This window comes from Cucurbita pepo, chromosome LG17 (assembly GCF_002806865.2).
Source record: "Cucurbita pepo subsp. pepo cultivar mu-cu-16 chromosome LG17, ASM280686v2, whole genome shotgun sequence".
Classification (NCBI taxonomy): Eukaryota; Viridiplantae; Streptophyta; class Magnoliopsida; order Cucurbitales; family Cucurbitaceae; genus Cucurbita; species Cucurbita pepo.
In genome coordinates, this window is record NC_036654.1 from 6,583,900 (window position 1) to 6,600,846 (window position 16,947).

A 16,947-nucleotide genomic window follows, 5' to 3' on the forward strand; every position below is an offset into this window, starting at 1 on the left:
ATTTTGATTGTCGAGAGATAATTAAAGAAGGGGGTCCTAGGCCTAGATGTGATATCATGTAGGCTTAGAAAAGCTTGAGATGAAATAAGAGTGAAGCACATGGATGATGATGATGGATCAGAAATGACTCAGTCTCACACAGCCCCATTTGGTCTCACCATTAGGGTCCTACACCCATATGAAGCTTAGCAGGGCATGTACTCACTTTGTCCTCTCCCCTTTAGTCCTTCTTCCTCACAACTTGGCACGTCCTCTCCTTTATGCCAACGGTTCAATTAAAACGTTTAGATTATCACTCGAAAAGTTCGTAAGAAGAAGAAAAACAAAATCCCTAGTTACGATCTCACATCGGTTGAAGAGAGAATCGAATCATTCTTTATAAAGACGTGAAAACATCTCCCTAACATACGCGTTTTAAAACTGTGAAACTGACGTAAATACGTAACCGGCCAAAGCGAACAATATTTGCTAATGATGGGCTTGAGCTGTTACACAAACCCTAATTACTCGTAGATTTGTTGTAATTACACGTGCTCGTTCTTGACAAGGGTGTTTATGTGTTTATGTGAGAGAGAGTAACCATAATAACTGTCATTACCATATTGCAAAATCAAACGTACAAAATCTATCATAGACATAAGGGAAGAAATGGAGTGAGGTTGTTCAAGTGGACACCAAAAATGGCTCCCAATTCACCAATTCCTTCCTTCCTCCGCCACATTCCTTGCACCGCCGACCCTTCCGCCGCCTTCCTCCGCCGCTCTCATTACTCTCCTCCTCCCTTTCTGCTCCCTCTTCCACTTGCTCTTCCTCCTCTTCTTCTAAACAATGCTTCAACAATCTCAACCTCAGCCTTCCCCCGCCACGCTCCACCTCGAAACACGGCTTCGTGGATGAAATCGCCACCGCTTGCAGCACCAGCCGCCCGCCTTCCCGGTAAGGCCTCACCTTAACACCCATTGGCCCGCTCCTCGACGTCAATGGTGGAGGATAGCTGTATATTAAGAATATGAATAAATTGGTGAGGCGAAAATAATATTGGAACATATTTTATATAGCTCTAATTTGGTAGGCTTTCGGGATTAACTGTATATTTGATATATTTTATCTTATTTTTAGGATTTGGTCATGGAAAGAATCAATATATTATAATTTTCACCTGGGCTTGGCTAGTTTTCTTGATCGGAGTCTCGACAATCGTGGCAGATGTCCGCCGGAGGCAAACGGCGGAGACATCTCTATTTCATTAGACATAAACAGAGACATTTTTTCATCGCCGCCAATCTCGCTGCCGTCGCTCCCGGTCTCACTGCCCAAGCTCTCGGTGCAGATATCAAGGCTCTTCCCAGTGAGCGCCACCGCCGGAGAATATTCCTTCGTCGGAGGAGGAACATACACACCAGACAGAGCTTGGAGAAAACTCCACCCACCAACACCATTCCCGCCGCCACTCGCTGCTTCCCCATCGTCGGCCGGAGAATCTCCGTCGCCGGCGAAATTCTCCCCCATTTCCAAATGGGTTTCAGCAGAGAGATCAGAATCTTCTTCCACCGCCGGCAGCCGGGAAGAATTCAGGGAGGGAGTTAACTTGAGACTTAAAACACGTGGTTCTATAAGACATGATTGTAACCCTTGATAGATACTGGACGACATTATTTCGACCAAATTCCAAAAAAACAGGGGACAAAAACAGAGTAGAGCAAATATTGAGCTGAAAACAGAATAAATGGCGGAAAAGATTGGAACTTTGAAGCTTATATGAGGTGAAAACACAAAAATATGAAATGGGTTTTGGTCGGAATTGAAGATAGCTGGGTTGTGGAGGAGAGAGAAGGGAGTTAAAGATGAAGAAAGAAGTGGGTGAGGGTAGGAATTTATAGTGGAAAAGGAGGTGAGGGAAGTTTTACTCTGTTTTTCTCTCTCCTCTGTCTCTGCTTCTCTCTCCTACATGTACAAAAAGGGAACATAAAGGTAAGAAGGAGAAAAAAAACACAGCAGACATGTTTGTTGTATGGTGGTAATTACGACATAAGCAAGTGGTTGGGATAAAGAATTCAACTTTTCTCTTATTCTAAGGTGAGAAAGTTTAATTTTGGAATCAAATTCACTTTTTTTTTTTGTTCTTGAGATAATCTCGTGATACATTTAATCGTTTGATATTTGAATTTGATTTATAATTAGTTCTTAAACTTTAATGTTGTTCTCTAATTAGTCCGGTTAAAAACTAGTGTATAATCACACTTTAGTATTAGGTTGCTTGATGGTCGGACGATTTATAAATTAATATCAAACTTAAAAAATAATTCAAAATTGAACTTTGCCCGTTTTGAAACGTTTGTACTTAAATTCAAATCTCAAAGTTCAAAGCTGAAACATATCGTCTCGGGTTTTTTGTTTGTAGCCCTTCAACCCGAGAATATACTATAACAAATCTAGTTCCTTCAAAAGATTCAAAATTTTTATATTTTAATTATTTTTTTATAGCTTTTCAAAATTTTAAACTAAACAATAATATATATATATATATATATATATATTAATTACCTTAATAAATATTGAGGGTTTTTTTATAATTATTATTATTTATTTAGATTTTTCAATTAATGAAAGCCCAATTCCATAAAACTTATCCTAAAATCATACTCATAACCTCATGGGCAAACCCATTCGAATTTCATGGGCCATCGAAGCCCAAACATTGGGCCTAAAGCCCATTGAAGATATCAAAAGAGCTATTTCTCATAGCCTCATGGGCCAACCCATTGGAATTTCATGGGCCATCGAAGCCCAAACATTGGGCCTAAAGCCCATTTAAGATATCAAAAGAGCTATTTCCCATGTCCTTCCTTTTGTGTATATATATATAGTCATAAAAATGGTTCACGGCTTTCCACGACCTCAATTTTTTTCTTTTATCGGATTTTTAGAATAAATATCAATTTCGAGATATTTTTCTTGACTTTTCGGTCGACGAATCTTAATTTTTCGTGATGTTTTAGATAAATATCAACAGCAACAACGTGGATTCAGGTTTAAACACTGACTTAAAGAATGGGCACGGTTGAATTTTTTAATTCGTAGATTATACGTAAATGAATTAGATCCTTTTAATTATTTCAATTATAAAATTTGAATAAAACAAATATATAATTTAGCCGAATAATAAATAAATAAATAAATAAATAAATAAATAAATAAATAAATAAATAAATAAATAAATAAATAAAGCATTTCCCATTTTTTATTGCTTGAAAATAATGCAAATTTGGACAGTATTGTATTAAAATTACCAAAAATAACCACATGTAATTAATGATAAAATTTTAAACGAATAATTACTTTAATATCATAATTAAAAAAATATATGAAGAATTTTCAAGGGTAAAAATGTAATAAAATTGATGCAAAATATATTATTTAGCGTAATTTCTGTAAAAAAAAAAATGGTATATTATATTGTTTTTATTATTGAAGAATATATTATTTATATTTTTGTTAATTTCCTTATTTTTTTATTATTAAAATAATACGTGAAATTACATTAAAGAAAAAAGAAAAAAAAAACGTTAAATTAAGTCAAAGTCAACTCTCAACCAATATTTTATTTTTTTAATTGAAAGACTAAATTAATAAAGAAAATAATTTATTACGATTTTTGAAAGCGAATTCCTCGGCAGCATGTAAGCGTTCGAGACACAGAAAAGGAAACCGTTTGTTTAGGCCCAAATGACGGCGACCGATACCGCCGCCTGTTTAGACCAAATCGACAGCGGCGACGGCGGCGGCGGCGATGATGAATCGTCAATGGCCGGCGATGGTTCACGCCATTTCACCGAACATCGAATCAATAGCTACTCTTCTCCGGCCGTGACTTTTCCAAAAGCGGCAAAATCAGTAGCAGAAGCGCCAAGCAAAGCACCTAATAACACTTACTCAAATTTCTTCCCATTCCCCAACCAGCTTCTGACGCTTGTAGAAGCCAGCCACGTAGCTCTCGATTATCGAACCTAGTTTTGTTTCCTTCTTTGGATCTTCAGACACCGCATGAATCTCCCAGAAACGATTCAAATGGGTTTGAATCGCGATTCTTAAGTCACCTCTCTTCGCTGCTGTTTTGCTCGAGATCCATTTCGTGGATTCAATGTTTTGAAGGTTTGAATCTCGTTTTCTATTACAATTCTTCGTAATTTTTACTGGTTTGTAGATGATTCAAGTGTTTTCTAGTAAGTAATTCGAAATCGTATCTAGGTCCTTTGAAATTCAAAGAATGGTGTATTAATGGATGTGATTCTTGTGGACTTTGATTGAGTATTTCCTTCTTGCATGAACCAGATCATGAGCTCTGATCGTCATTACAGTTCATCTGAGTTGATTTGCATTAACTTGATGCTTTCTTCAAATTCAAAAATGGCTAAAATCAAATGGAACCCTGCAAGATTTTGAAATGTTCTTGACTGAAATCATACTTTTACTTTGATGAATCTTATAAATCAATGTAGGCACTGTTTTACTTTGATGGTATTAGCGTTTATTGAGGTTAAATGAATCATTAATACATATTTTCCATTAATGGATGCCTTGCTGTTTCTGTTCTTGGTATGATAACGAATCATGTTACAGTTTTTCTTTTGAATATTTATGACAGATTGGTTTAATTTTCTTTTCTTTTGGTTGGTTTCATCAAACATAGGAATTCTTCTAATGCTGGTGAGACAGATCTTATGAACTTAGTATATTTGTAGCAATAGAATGGGCTGCTTAAAGCCTTGTATGAAACAGTATTGCTACTTTGATTCCTTTCATTAATGCGTATATTGCTGTCTTTATACTGTGTCTATGAACAGAGGAATGAACAATATTAGATTCCTTTTCTATATTTATGACAGGGAGTTTTCCATCTTAGCCTGGGGTTTTAAAATATCATCGTTGGATTATGATCATTTGATAGTTTTTCAAGATGGGTCAAGAACTCTGTTCGATATCTCAAATCGGTTCGAGAAGAGTGATATGGCTGATGGGGGTGATGTTTGCTATGATTTTGGCGTTTCAATGCTTTGAGCTTTCGTTTGGGTATTCTTTGTTTTCTTTATTTTCTGTTGGTAAGGTTATTGTCAATGAAGAAGGCAGTTCCAGTTCTTCCCCTGTCGATGATCCGATATCGAAGACCGGGCTTGTTGCCGAATCTCCACTTGCAGATGGTATAAATTCAACTGCATCCAATCATAGTTATGATCGTGCTAATCAGCCTTCGTCATCCGGGGATTTGATAGAGCCTGTTGGGAATTCAACCATCAATATGCAAGGAAATAATCGAAGTTTTGATGGGAAAGACGACTCTTTACGAAATGATTCGATAGGATACAACAATCACTCGAGCAATAACTTTGCAGCCCCTCCTGCAGTTCCACCGACGAGTTCATCTTTAATGATAGTTGGGAATACAAGTAGTGTTGCTACGAATGCATCGAGCCCCAACTCTTCCCTTGGATCCAACGCTCCCGACACTTCTGATAAATTGAAGACATCTGTGGAAGAGAAAGATGAAAAAAATACGTCTGATAAGAACGAGAAGACTGAGCCATTGCACGGTGATCACGGTATAGGGAAAAACAAGACAGTCTCTGAGAAGAAGCAAGTGCCTAAAGACCCTTCTTCAGGAATATATACAATATCTGACATGGACAGTTTGTTGTTTGAAACCCGCTCGTCCAACCGTCCAATCGTAAGTGCTGTTGATTTTCTCTAAAAAACTTGAAGAACTATACGGCTTAGATGATTATCTTGTATCTCTCAAATTATTTTCAGGTACCAAGATGGCCTTCGGCCACTGATCAAGAAGTGTTACAAGCCAAATTACTGATTGAGAATGCACCCGGAATAGATAATGACCCGATACTATATTCTCCTCTGTTTCGAAATGTTTCTGTTTTCAAAAGGTGGGATTACGATGTTTCCAGCACGAACTCGATTATGCAAATAGCTAGATCTTGTTTCTGTTCATTTATATTGCATTCTATTTTGCAGAAGCTATGAACTAATGGAGAAAACTCTCAAAGTGTACATCTATGCAGAAGGAGAGAGGCCAATCTTTCACCAAGGTCCGCTCCAGGGTATCTATGCTTCCGAGGGGTGGTTCATGAAGATACTCGAATCGAACAAAAGATTCGTTACTAAGGACCCAAAAAAAGCTCATCTATTTTACTTGCCTTTCAGCTCTCGACAATTGGAAGACACCTTATACGTGCGCGACTCGCACAGCTTCACGAACCTCATACAACACCTCAAGAACTACTTGGACTTGATTGCTGCAAAGTATCCGTCCTGGAACAGAACTGAAGGCGCCGATCATTTTATTGCTGCTTGTCATGATTGGGTACGTCTATTCCTTTACATTCTCGATATTAATAAACGATATCGGTATCGGAATCAAGCCTCTCAAACACCCTGTAATAAACTTGCAGGCACCTGCAGAAACCAGGAAGTATATGGCAAAATGCATAAGAGCTCTGTGCAACTCCGATGTCAAGGAAGGTTTTGTTTTCGGCAAGGACGTATCCCTTCCCGAAACATCCGTGCGTGTCGCTCGGAATCCTCTAAAAGATGTCGGTGGCAATCCTGCATCGAAGAGGCCGATCCTTGCGTTCTTTGCAGGAAGAATGCACGGCAACTTACGGTCAATTCTCGTGAAATATTGGGAAGGAAAAGACCCCGACATGAAAATCTCCGGGCCAATGCCAAAGGTCAAGGGGAAGGGGAAGAAGGGGGGTGGAAAGAACTATCTATGGCACATGAAGAACAGCAAATACTGCATCTGTGCTAAAGGATACGAAGTGAACAGCCCCCGAGTCGTCGAATCGATCATGTACGAATGTGTTCCAGTGATCATATCGGATAACTTCGTGCCTCCACTGTTTGGGGTTCTTAACTGGGAATCGTTTGCGGTGTTCGTAGCGGAGAAAGAGATACCGAACCTGAAGAAGATTCTGACGTCGATACCAGAGAAGAGGTATAGGGAGATGCAGATGAGGGTGAAGAAGGTGCAGCCTCATTTTCTTTGGCATTCAAAGCCTCAAAAGTATGATTTGTTTCATATGATATTACATTCCATTTGGTACAACCGACTTTACCAGATAACACCCAATCTTTGATTATTTTTATTTTTATTTTTTGTAAGATCAGAATAATTCAATTCTCGATTAAAAAAAAAAAAAAAAAAAAAAAAAAAAAAAAAAAAAAAAAAAAAAAAAAAAGCATTTTTCATTATTTAAATAATTAATTATATGTAGCTGTTGGTGGATGGATGACAAGAAATGCAAGAGTTTTTTTTTTTTTTTTTTTTTTTTTTTTTTTTTTTTTTTTTTTTTTTTTTTTTTTATTACAAGAAATGTAATAATTTTTCGTATTTATTTAATTAGAGAGAAAAAAATATTAGAAAATTTTTAGAATTTAAAGAATGAGAGGAAAAAAAAAAGTAGATTTAAGAGAATATTTAAGAAATTAGAGAATTAAATAGATGATTGATGGAGGGTAAATAAGTAAATTTAGTTTATATAAAAAGTTAAAGTTTTGTTTTTAATTAAGATTATTATTTATTAATGTTATTTTTTAAAGTTTAAATAAAAAAAAAACTTTTTAAAAATATTTTAAATAGATGATTTATGGAGGGCAAATAAGTAATTTTTGTTTATATAAAAAAAATTAAAGTTTTTTTTTAATTAAGATTATTATTTATTAATGTTATTTTCTAAAGTTTAAATTAAAAAAAAAAAACTTTTTAAATAGAAGATTTATGGAGGGTAAATAAGTAATTTTAGTTTATATAAAAAAATTAAATTTTTTTTTTAATTAAGATTATTATTTATTAATGTTATTTTTTAAAGTTTAAATAAAAAACTTTTTAAATAGAAGATTTATGGAGGGTAAATAAGTAATTTTAGTTTATATAAAAAAATTAAAGTTTTTTTTTAATTAAGATTATTATTTATTAATGTTATTTTTTAAAGTTTAAATAAAAAACTTTTTAAATAGATGATTTATGGAGGGTAAATAAGTAATTTTTGTTTATATAAAAAAATTAAAGTTTTTTTTTTTAATTAAGATTATTATTTATTAATGTTATTTTTTGAAGTTTAAATTAAAAAAAAACTTTTTAAAATTATTTTAAATAGATGATGTATGGAGGGTAAATAAGTAATTTTAGTTTATATAAAAATTAAAGTTTTTTTTTTTAATTAAGATTATTATTTATTACTGTTATTTTTTAAAGTTTAAATAAATAAAAAAACTTTTTATTTTCGTTTAGATAAAAAAAATTGAATTTTTTTTTTAAATTAAGATTATTATTTATTAATGTTATTTTTTAAAGTTTAAATAAAAAAAACTTTTTAAAAATATTTTAAATAGATGATTTATGGAGGGTAAATAAGTAATTTTTGTTTAGATAAAAAATTGAAGTTTTTTTTTTAATTAAGATTATTATTTATTAATGTTATTTTTTAAAGTTTAAATAAAAAAAACTTTTTAAAAATATTTTAAATAGATGATTTAGGGAGGGCAAATAAGTAATTTTTGTTTATATAAAAAAAATTAAAGTTTTTTTAATTAAGATTATTATTTATTAATGTTATTTTCTAAAGTTTAAATTAAAAATAAAAAATAAAAAATAAATTATAAAAAAAACTCTTTAAATAGAGGGATGATTTATGGAGGGTAAATGTAATTTTAGTTTATATAAAAAAAATTAAAGTTTTTTTTTAATTAAGATTATTATTTATTAATGTTATTTTTTAAAGATTTAAATGTATTAATAAATTTTTTGAAAACTCGAATATATTTTTGGAATGTTTTTGGATTAAAATTTGATTTTTTTTTTTTTTTTAAATTGAGAAGAATTTTTAGAATATATATATATATATATTAATTAATTAATTAATTACAAACGCCTAAAACTAAAAAACCCACACAAAATCGTGAACGGAATATTATTGGAGGCACCATAATTGTGGACTCCCAAATGGTGTGTTCTAAAATTTGAAGATTTCATTTCCAGCAAATGATTCTTAATGACGTTTATTTTGATTTTGTTCTTCATTAAATTGGATGAAAATCGAAATGAATTAGCTGTCTTTCGCCGTTTCCCCAAGTTTTGAAATGGATCGCCCGCAATCGATTCAAACGTAAGTTTTGGTGGGAGATTTCAATATCTTCATCTTTTCGCTGGGGAAGGGTTTTGTCTTTGTAGCCACAAAATGAGGAAGAAATCTCTGGCGGCAAAATCTGGGGGAAATGCCGAATTGGTAAGTGATTCAACTCTTGTTTTACTTGTTTCGATCTTCTGGTGCCTGCTGTTTTCTTTGATCGAACTATTTCACTCATTTCTGAGGAGGATTTCCTGCTTGAAACTAGTTTCGATCGAATAATGGTTTCAGTTATTAAGTTGTCGATTTCAGAGCTCCAAACCTTTACAGAACTTTTGATTTCCATTGATATGAACTGAAGTGTTTTTGTGTGTAGATTGAAACGAAGTTGAATTAGGGCATATAGATGAATGCATCACGTTTCTGCTGAATGTTCCTTGATTCTTATGATTCAACTTAGAGCTCATTTCATATGTGTTGCTTTCTAGATCAGTTTTTCTTCAACTTCTTTACTTGAAGAAAGGAAAAACTTGCCCCTTAGGTGTGCAAATTGTTCATTATATGGTTCTTTTTGGAGTCTAGCTATGTATGCTACTAAAACTGTTCAAGCTCACCACTCGCTGATATTGTCCGCTTTGACTCGTTACTTATTATCGTTAGCCTCACGGTTTTAAAACGCGTCGACTAGGGAGAGATTTTCACTCCTTTATAAGGAATTGTAAGGAATGCTTTGTTCCCGCCTTCTTGACCTTTCATTTTCGGGTATTCTTTGTTCCAAAGCGTTGCATCAATAGCCCTCTTATGACACCTTTATTGGTCATTTGTGCTTGGGAGGGTCGATGCTTTAGACGTTGTTTAGAGTGTCTCAACTTTCAGTCTTGGTCCTTGTTGATAAGGAATTATAAGGAATGTTCTGTTCCCCTCTACAACCAATGTGGGATCCCACATGTACTTGACCTTTTCATTTTTCAGATATTCTTTGTTCTTGAGCGTTGCATCAATAGCCCTCTAATGACATCTTTATTGGTCATTTGTGCTTGGGAGGTTCGATGCTTTAGACGTTGTTTAGAGTGTCTCGACTTTCAGCCTTGGTCCCTATTGACAAGGAATTATAAGGAATGTTTCGTTCCCCTCTACAACCAATGTGTGATCTCACAGCTTCTTGGCCTTTTCATTTCAGAGCGTTGCATCAATAGCCCTCTTATGAAATCTTTATTGGTCATTTGTGCTTGGGTGGTCGATGTTTTGGACGTTGTTTAGAGTGTCTCGACTTTCATCCTTGGCCCCTATTGATATAACTTGTCTAGGCGTGCTTATGATGATTTAGACCACCGGTTGTTGCTATACTCCATGACGTGATGTTCATGCAGTCTTTGGTTCAATGTTTTCTAGCTTATTATCAAGTAGCCTAGAAAAGATCATTTGTCTTTGCAGAGCACAGAAGCAGCACACGAAAGCGCAATGACGACCTCCGAAATACCAGAAGCTACCAATCCATCCTTGAAGAAAGTAAAATCACCATTAGGGAGTCGAAGTTCTTCGAAAAAGAAAATGAATGGGATCTCTGTTCGTCGATCCGAACGTATACAAAATTCTATGCCTCAGAACCTCAAAATACAGAGTGTCATTGAAGAGATTACTCTTAGTGAAAGTGATGGAGACGATGAGTTGCCTAACGACCATGAGAAAAGTACGCCACCGCCCGACGAAGAGAATTACTGGCCGGAGTTAATGATGGAGGGAAGGAAATTTGAAGGGAAAATTGACTATATTGTAAAACTGCTTGAATCACATGGCCATACCTTAGACTCAATAAAGACTGAGGTATAGAGCATTTTATGTTTCTTGTGCTCTTAGTTTTAAGATTTTGCTCATGAATTTGTGAATGGCAGGTTATCAAAAGATCGTGCCCGACCGAAACGACGGTACCGACACCTGATATGAACTACAAGAGCTTGTATATAGCATCCCAGAAGAAGGTTATATTCATCGATTTTTCTCGATCCCGACTTGAATTCATTGCGAACCGTGTTGTATTTTGACGACTATTTGCTTATGTGCAGATTGAAGAACTAGCTGAAGAAAATCAAGTGCTTACTCTAAAATTGGAAAAGGCTCTTGGCTTATTTGAAGCAGTATGTACTATTCAATTCCACTTCTTCTAGCTGTCGTAGTTTTGTTCATAGAATGAAAATGTCCATTAGAAATCTCCGAAAAGAACTCGTAAAAGAGCGCTCGAGCTCAGTCATAAGAATTAGAAAGGTATCAAAAGCACTTGCTAGTCGATCTAATCATTCCAATATGACCTCGATGTATACCATTTTCTGAGAACTACGCGTTGCCATTTCTAATGGTCTATGTTGTGAGATCCCACGTCGGTTGGAGTGGAGAATGAAGCATTCCTTGTAAGGGTATGGAAACCTCTCTCTAACAGACACGTTTTAAAACCTTGAGGGGAAGCTCTCGAAGGGAAAGCCCAAATAGGACAATATCTGCTAGTGGTGGGCTTGGGCTATGAGGGTTTCGAAACTCCTTGAGACCATGTTGGTATTTTAGAAAAAGATGTTCGATTAGGCTACCACCCGGGGCTTGGTTTACCTGAGGATGGTATTTGCTACCTAATGAGTCTCCCTAATTAGGCACCTTTGGTCTAGGCTTTGACCCCAAAGTCCACTTTGAATTGAGAACGTCCCACTGTGGAAAACTCTCACTACTGAAGTCGCATCATATGTTGTGTTATGTTCATGTCTAAATTATGTCAGGTCTCTTGACTTTGTTATCCATAAGCAAATTGATGTTTTTGTGCAGTACAAGAACGGGAATCGTGATGCATTTGAAATGTTGGAGAAGTTGAAGGATGTCATTTTGATCTCGAACAGTTTGAAAGTGTCGGAATCAACTCAAGCTACGTCTCGAGCAGAGCTCAACAAGGTTACGTCTCTCAATGTTCGTCCTTCAAGCAAGAAGAAGAAGACGTCTAAACAAAATTGAACTCGAAAATGGTTATAACTCTTCTTTCCTTTTGTCAACTTAAGGGTATGCAGCTTTTGTTAGACCATACAATACAATGCATGGAAATGAATGAAAGATCTTAGATTTGAAACTCAGTCAAGATTCTCAAAAGATATTAATAACTCGGGTTCGGGTTCGGGTTCGGGTTCGGGTTCGGTTTCGGGTTGGTTTGATGAAACTTTAGGCCCATTAAAGTTTGGCCCAAATGTGACCAATTATAGGAAAGCCCAAGCCCAACACCATCTCTTTGCCTCTCATATTCATTTTTTATTTTTTATTTTTTATTTTTTTTTAAAAGTAAGCTTCCGATCATGAAATTATTTATCTCGTTAAGAAATTTAGTTTTTTATTTTTATTTGCTTAAGTATTTAAATATTAAGAATATTTAACGTGTTAAAAAGACAACCCGACAACCTAACTCCAAAAATAGAGAGTTTGATTGTAAACTCTTTTTGGGTTGCTCGGGTTGTCAACCTAACTAATCCGAGGGTTGCTAACCTAACTAACCCGAAATTTCAAGTTGGTTGAAAAGATTTTTTCAACTTAACGGAACGGAACCCAACCCGTATACATCACATTGTCATATTTAGAAGCAAACTTCACAACCATAGAAGTTTCAATATATAGAATATTTTACTTTACTAGGTCACTCGAACATAGACCGGCTTACGAGGCTCTCTTAAGATTAAGGTGCATTTAGTTAGATCGGACCGACAAAAATGATGACATAAATAAATAAAACACCTAATTAAAAGGAAAAGTACAAAGTAATTAATTAATAAATAAACAATCAAATCTTAAGAAAGACAAAAACTATAAATGAATTATATCCGAAGTCAACTAAATCTTTTTATTATTATTATTATTATTTTATATTTGATTAAAATTTTAATTAATTAGAAACAAATAACAGAGTCACGAGATCAGATGTTATAAACTTTATATTATATTAATAAATAAAGTTTTTAATATTAAATTACTAATTTCCACCTCACGGCTCACAGGGCTTTGGCTTTAGGGAAGAAAGGAAAAAGCTCGTGAAATGGGCACGTGATGAACTGCGTCCTTCTTGTGTACCTGCCACCACCAGATCACTGCTCTTTCCGACCAATTTCCAGTACGGACCACTCTTGTTCCCTTCCTTACCCGTGTGTTAATATTTATTTCGTACTACTCTACTAACTAGTATTCATAGTAGTAGGTTTAGTGCCATTAGTTTTCCACTTCTTAACCTACCCAACATTCATGTTATACTAACGTCGAGACAAAAACGTAGCCGATGTAGCTTACTTGAGAACTCGAGCTTCAACCGACATTCACATGACAGCAATGGTAAAATTTATCTGAGTGAGAAAAGACCGTAACACGCAAAATATATAATACCTGCACACTCGATGTGGCTGACTTGAGAATTCATGATTCAACCGACATTCACATGATAACAATGGTAAAATTTGTCTGATTGAGAAAAGACCGTAGCCCGTAAAATATGTAAAACCTACATACCGGATGTGGCTGATTTGAGAACTCGAGCTTCAACCGAAAATTTTTTTTTTTTTTTTTTTGTTGACTTTTATCACTAAGATAAATAAATGAGCCACTAATTATTAATTAGTGGAAGCATGAAGCATGATTTTGTTGGGAATCATTATTAATTAATGAAAATTAATTAGATTTATGGGGAAAATAAATAGTTAAATTAAAGTGATTTTTGGAAATTTTGTAATTCTCTAGATAATTTGGAAGCGCGTTTGACCCAATGCCAGTTGTCAACTTGTTGGAGAAAAAAGTCAAAAACGAATCCTAACCGTCGGATCTAATTATGAAGAAACATACACACGTGGAACATATCATCTGAGTGGATGCCACGTGCCTGTATGTTAACATTGGAAACGACGCCGTCTTAAACAAATAGTTCGTACAATTTCGCGTTTTTCTCTTCTCGAGTAAAAAAGGATCGTAAAACAAAACAAAAAAAATAATAAAAACACTTTTTTTTTTTTTTTGGAAAATGATTTAATTATTAATTTCTTTAGAAGAAAAAAAAATTATTCTTAAAAATTGCTAAAAAAAATGTTTTTGGGAAGGAGAAGAATGGGGGAAATGTTAAGGTTACCGTGACAGTACAAAGGAATATAACATGTGGCAATACAAAAGGTCATTTTGCGGGTCAAAGACAAAGAGACGTGGGAGGGTGCCCACCATCAAAGTTAATGGCCTTATTCTCGAACCCTTTATGGCTCTCAATGGTTACCGAACCAGGCTGCTACAACGTGGATGACAGTTTATATCGTTAGATATAAGTAAGATAGAATCCAACGGTTATTAAGAAACACACAGTTGCATTGCTATAACCTAACTAGTCGAATAATTTTTCTCTGGGTCGATAGTGTAAAAGGGTTTAGGGTTTAGGTGCAGCTCCTCACGGGCTTGCTCCTCGTGCATGTTATAAATACTTTTATAAAGATGGGTTAGCATCACACGACTAATTATATCGAGCTTGGTTCATTTCTCCTTACTCGACCATTCTTAATTGAGTTCACCATTGTTTAAATATATGAACCATTAGCACGTGATTGGTTCTTGAGGCAAAGTAGGGACATCCCGCTTCAAAAACTACCATCGTGCAACAAAATATTAGGGTACGAAAATTTGAACCTATCCTCACCTTTTACCGAGACATATAGGCTCGATAAGAAACCATATATGAAGTAAAGACATAGGAAAATACAAAACCGGACAGGATCTCAACATAATCTTTATATCTATATGCTACCTTTTCATACATGTGAGAGTGAAAGAGAGAGCACGTGTGTATGACTATGAGAGAGAAACACACGTGTGTATATTCAACTTTGCTTAAAGTTGATTAAAAATTACTATTTTATTGTTTATCTTAGAACCCTAGTTTCAACATGACATTGAGATAGCGCATGGACGAGACAATTATTCGTGACATTGAGATGTCTTATGTTACGGCCCAGATCTACCACTAGCAGATATTGTCCTCTTTGAGCTTCCTGTCATAGCTTTAAAACGCGTCTGTTCAGGGAAGGTTTTCACACCTTTATAAATGGTTAAGGACCCAGATCCACTGCTAGCAGATATTGTCCTCTTTGGGAGAGGGAAAGGTTTTTACACCCTTACAAATGGTTAAAGACCCAGATCCACCACTCGGGCTGCCCCTCAAGATTTTAAAACGCATCTGCTAGGGAAAGGTTTCCACACCCTTACAAATGGTGGTTTTTGTAACGACCCAAATCCACCATTAGCAGATATTGTTCTCTTTGGGCTTTCCCTTTCGGGCTTCCCGTCAAAGCTTTAAAACGCATTAGCTAGGGGAAGGTTTCCACTCCCTTATAAATGGTGTTTTGTTCTCCTCCCCAACCAATGTCGGACATCGCATCTTAGAACCCTAATTTCATACTCGTTCATGCTACTTTTTTTTCAGACGGAAGTTAAGTTGCACGGTCAGAGCGAGAGAATATACAAGATGTATGTTTATAAGAACCGAGACAGATCCAAGACTTAGCATATGTAAATTATTAGTGATGTAATATTAAAATTTATCGAAACGTTTTAAATTCCGTATAAATAATAACGATTCGTGGCTCGAGACTCTAAAAAAATAAAAAATTGTTATAAAACATTAACAAAAATTAATAGAGATAAATACAAACATAATTATTTAGACATTGGAACAAGGTTACAATAATTGTACAAATCATTCCAACGCAAAGACCATACTTAAAACTTCATAAAATATTATAAATTACTTTGAAACAATAAAAATTTTAAATATCTTGGAAAAATAAATCTAAATCCTCTTTTATTATAATATTTTTATAATTTTATTAAAAAATTAATCATAATATCTTAATCAAATCCATAATAGAACGTGAATGGTTACAAGTAAAGCATAAAGTAAATTACATTAATATGTAATTTTATATTAATCCGCTCATTTTAGCATCATTTATTCATTACGAGTAGGTTACCCGACGTAAAATTGGTCCAAACGTGCACTTTATTGGTATAGATAGTAACTGTTAATTTTTTTAAGTACTTTTTAATCATTATATCTTCAGTATCGCTCTCGAATGTGATCTCGGTTCATTCATGTACTATTTATTTACTCGAACATTACATATATTTCGTCACGTAACAAAATTGTATCATACTCATTTAATCATTGATTTTCCCTCTTCAAGTAAGGGATCAATGAATTGAAATGAAATGATCCCTAATAATGCTTGTTTGGGAGAAAAAGAACAACACTTTATTTTATTTTTTTATTTATTATTTTTATTTTTTTTCCAATTATTCTTGCTTCTAATGTTTTCATGGGAATCATTAATTTTTATGATAATAAAAAAATTAAAAATTGTAAAGATGTTTTTGAAATTATTTTATTTTTCTTATTTATGATGTAATAAATTTTATTAATTTATTTAAAAAAAGTAATTAATTAATTAATTATTTAAAGCTTTAGATATGCTTTATTGACCGTTGCTGTGATTAATGAGTATTATTTTAATTAAGGCAAAGAAAGCCTATAATAAGCTTTATTAATTTAATTAAAGCCTTGCCTAGAATCTAGCTTTTTTAATTGGGTGGGAAATGTTTGGGCCACTACTAAATAAAAAGTAACTAAATATATAATATTTTTATATTTGATCGTTACCGAGGATAGTTCGTTTTGGCCTCTTATGTATTGTTGTTAGCCTCACCGTTTATAAAACCATCTGGTAGGGAAAGATTTCCACAGCCTTATAAGAAATGTTCTGTTCTGATGTGG

General features: G+C 34.2%; 3 protein-coding genes across 3 annotated transcripts; 2 read left to right on the plus strand and 1 right to left on the minus strand.

The window, feature by feature from the left end:
- Positions 1–576: 576 nt before the first annotated feature.
- Positions 577–1,995, minus strand: LOC111779150 (protein FANTASTIC FOUR 3-like). Its single transcript, XM_023659227.1, has 2 exons — positions 1,160–1,995; positions 577–994 (listed from the first exon to the last, which is right to left on the minus strand). Exons 1-2 carry the CDS (start codon positions 1,651–1,653, stop codon positions 664–666), a joined length of 825 nt encoding a protein of 274 aa, XP_023514995.1. The 5' UTR covers positions 1,654–1,995; the 3' UTR covers positions 577–663.
- Positions 1,996–3,667: 1,672 nt separating this feature from the next.
- LOC111778122 (probable glycosyltransferase At5g03795) lies at positions 3,668–7,151 on the plus strand. The gene is made up of 5 exons (XM_023657785.1): positions 3,668–4,152; positions 4,887–5,722; positions 5,806–5,936; positions 6,025–6,373; positions 6,462–7,151. Exons 2-5 carry the CDS (start codon positions 4,958–4,960, stop codon positions 7,146–7,148), a joined length of 1,932 nt encoding a protein of 643 aa, XP_023513553.1. The 5' UTR covers positions 3,668–4,152; positions 4,887–4,957; the 3' UTR covers positions 7,149–7,151.
- Positions 7,152–8,961: 1,810 nt separating this feature from the next.
- Positions 8,962–12,245, plus strand: LOC111778276. Its single transcript, XM_023657999.1, has 5 exons — positions 8,962–9,296; positions 10,572–10,961; positions 11,030–11,116; positions 11,201–11,272; positions 11,946–12,245. Exons 1-5 carry the CDS (start codon positions 9,249–9,251, stop codon positions 12,126–12,128), a joined length of 780 nt encoding a protein of 259 aa, XP_023513767.1. The 5' UTR covers positions 8,962–9,248; the 3' UTR covers positions 12,129–12,245.
- Positions 12,246–16,947: the final 4,702 nt, after the last annotated feature.

What these genes read in the sequence shown, in the direction of transcription:
- LOC111778122 (XM_023657785.1), top strand. Translation starts at nt 4,958, where the DNA reads ATGGGTCAAGAACTCTGTTCGATATCTCAAATCGGTTCGAGAAGAGTG. An exon ending in GCTCGTCCAACCGTCCAATC is followed by an intron (nt 5,723 to 5,805) that starts GTAAGTGCTGTT and finishes AATTATTTTCAG; the next exon opens with GTACCAAGATGGCCTTCGGC. An exon ending in TTGCTGCTTGTCATGATTGG is followed by an intron (nt 6,374 to 6,461) that starts GTACGTCTATTC and finishes ATAAACTTGCAG; the next exon opens with GCACCTGCAGAAACCAGGAA.
- LOC111778276 (XM_023657999.1), top strand. Translation starts at nt 9,249, where the DNA reads ATGAGGAAGAAATCTCTGGCGGCAAAATCTGGGGGAAATGCCGAATTG. An exon ending in ATATAGCATCCCAGAAGAAG is followed by an intron (nt 11,117 to 11,200) that starts GTTATATTCATC and finishes GCTTATGTGCAG; the next exon opens with ATTGAAGAACTAGCTGAAGA. An exon ending in CTCTTGGCTTATTTGAAGCA is followed by an intron (nt 11,273 to 11,945) that starts GTATGTACTATT and finishes GTTTTTGTGCAG; the next exon opens with TACAAGAACGGGAATCGTGA.
- LOC111779150 (XM_023659227.1), bottom strand. Translation starts at nt 1,653, where the DNA reads ATGTCGTCCAGTATCTATCAAGGGTTACAATCATGTCTTATAGAACCA. An exon ending in AGAAAACTAGCCAAGCCCAG is followed by an intron (nt 995 to 1,159) that starts GTGAAAATTATA and finishes CTTAATATACAG; the next exon opens with CTATCCTCCACCATTGACGT.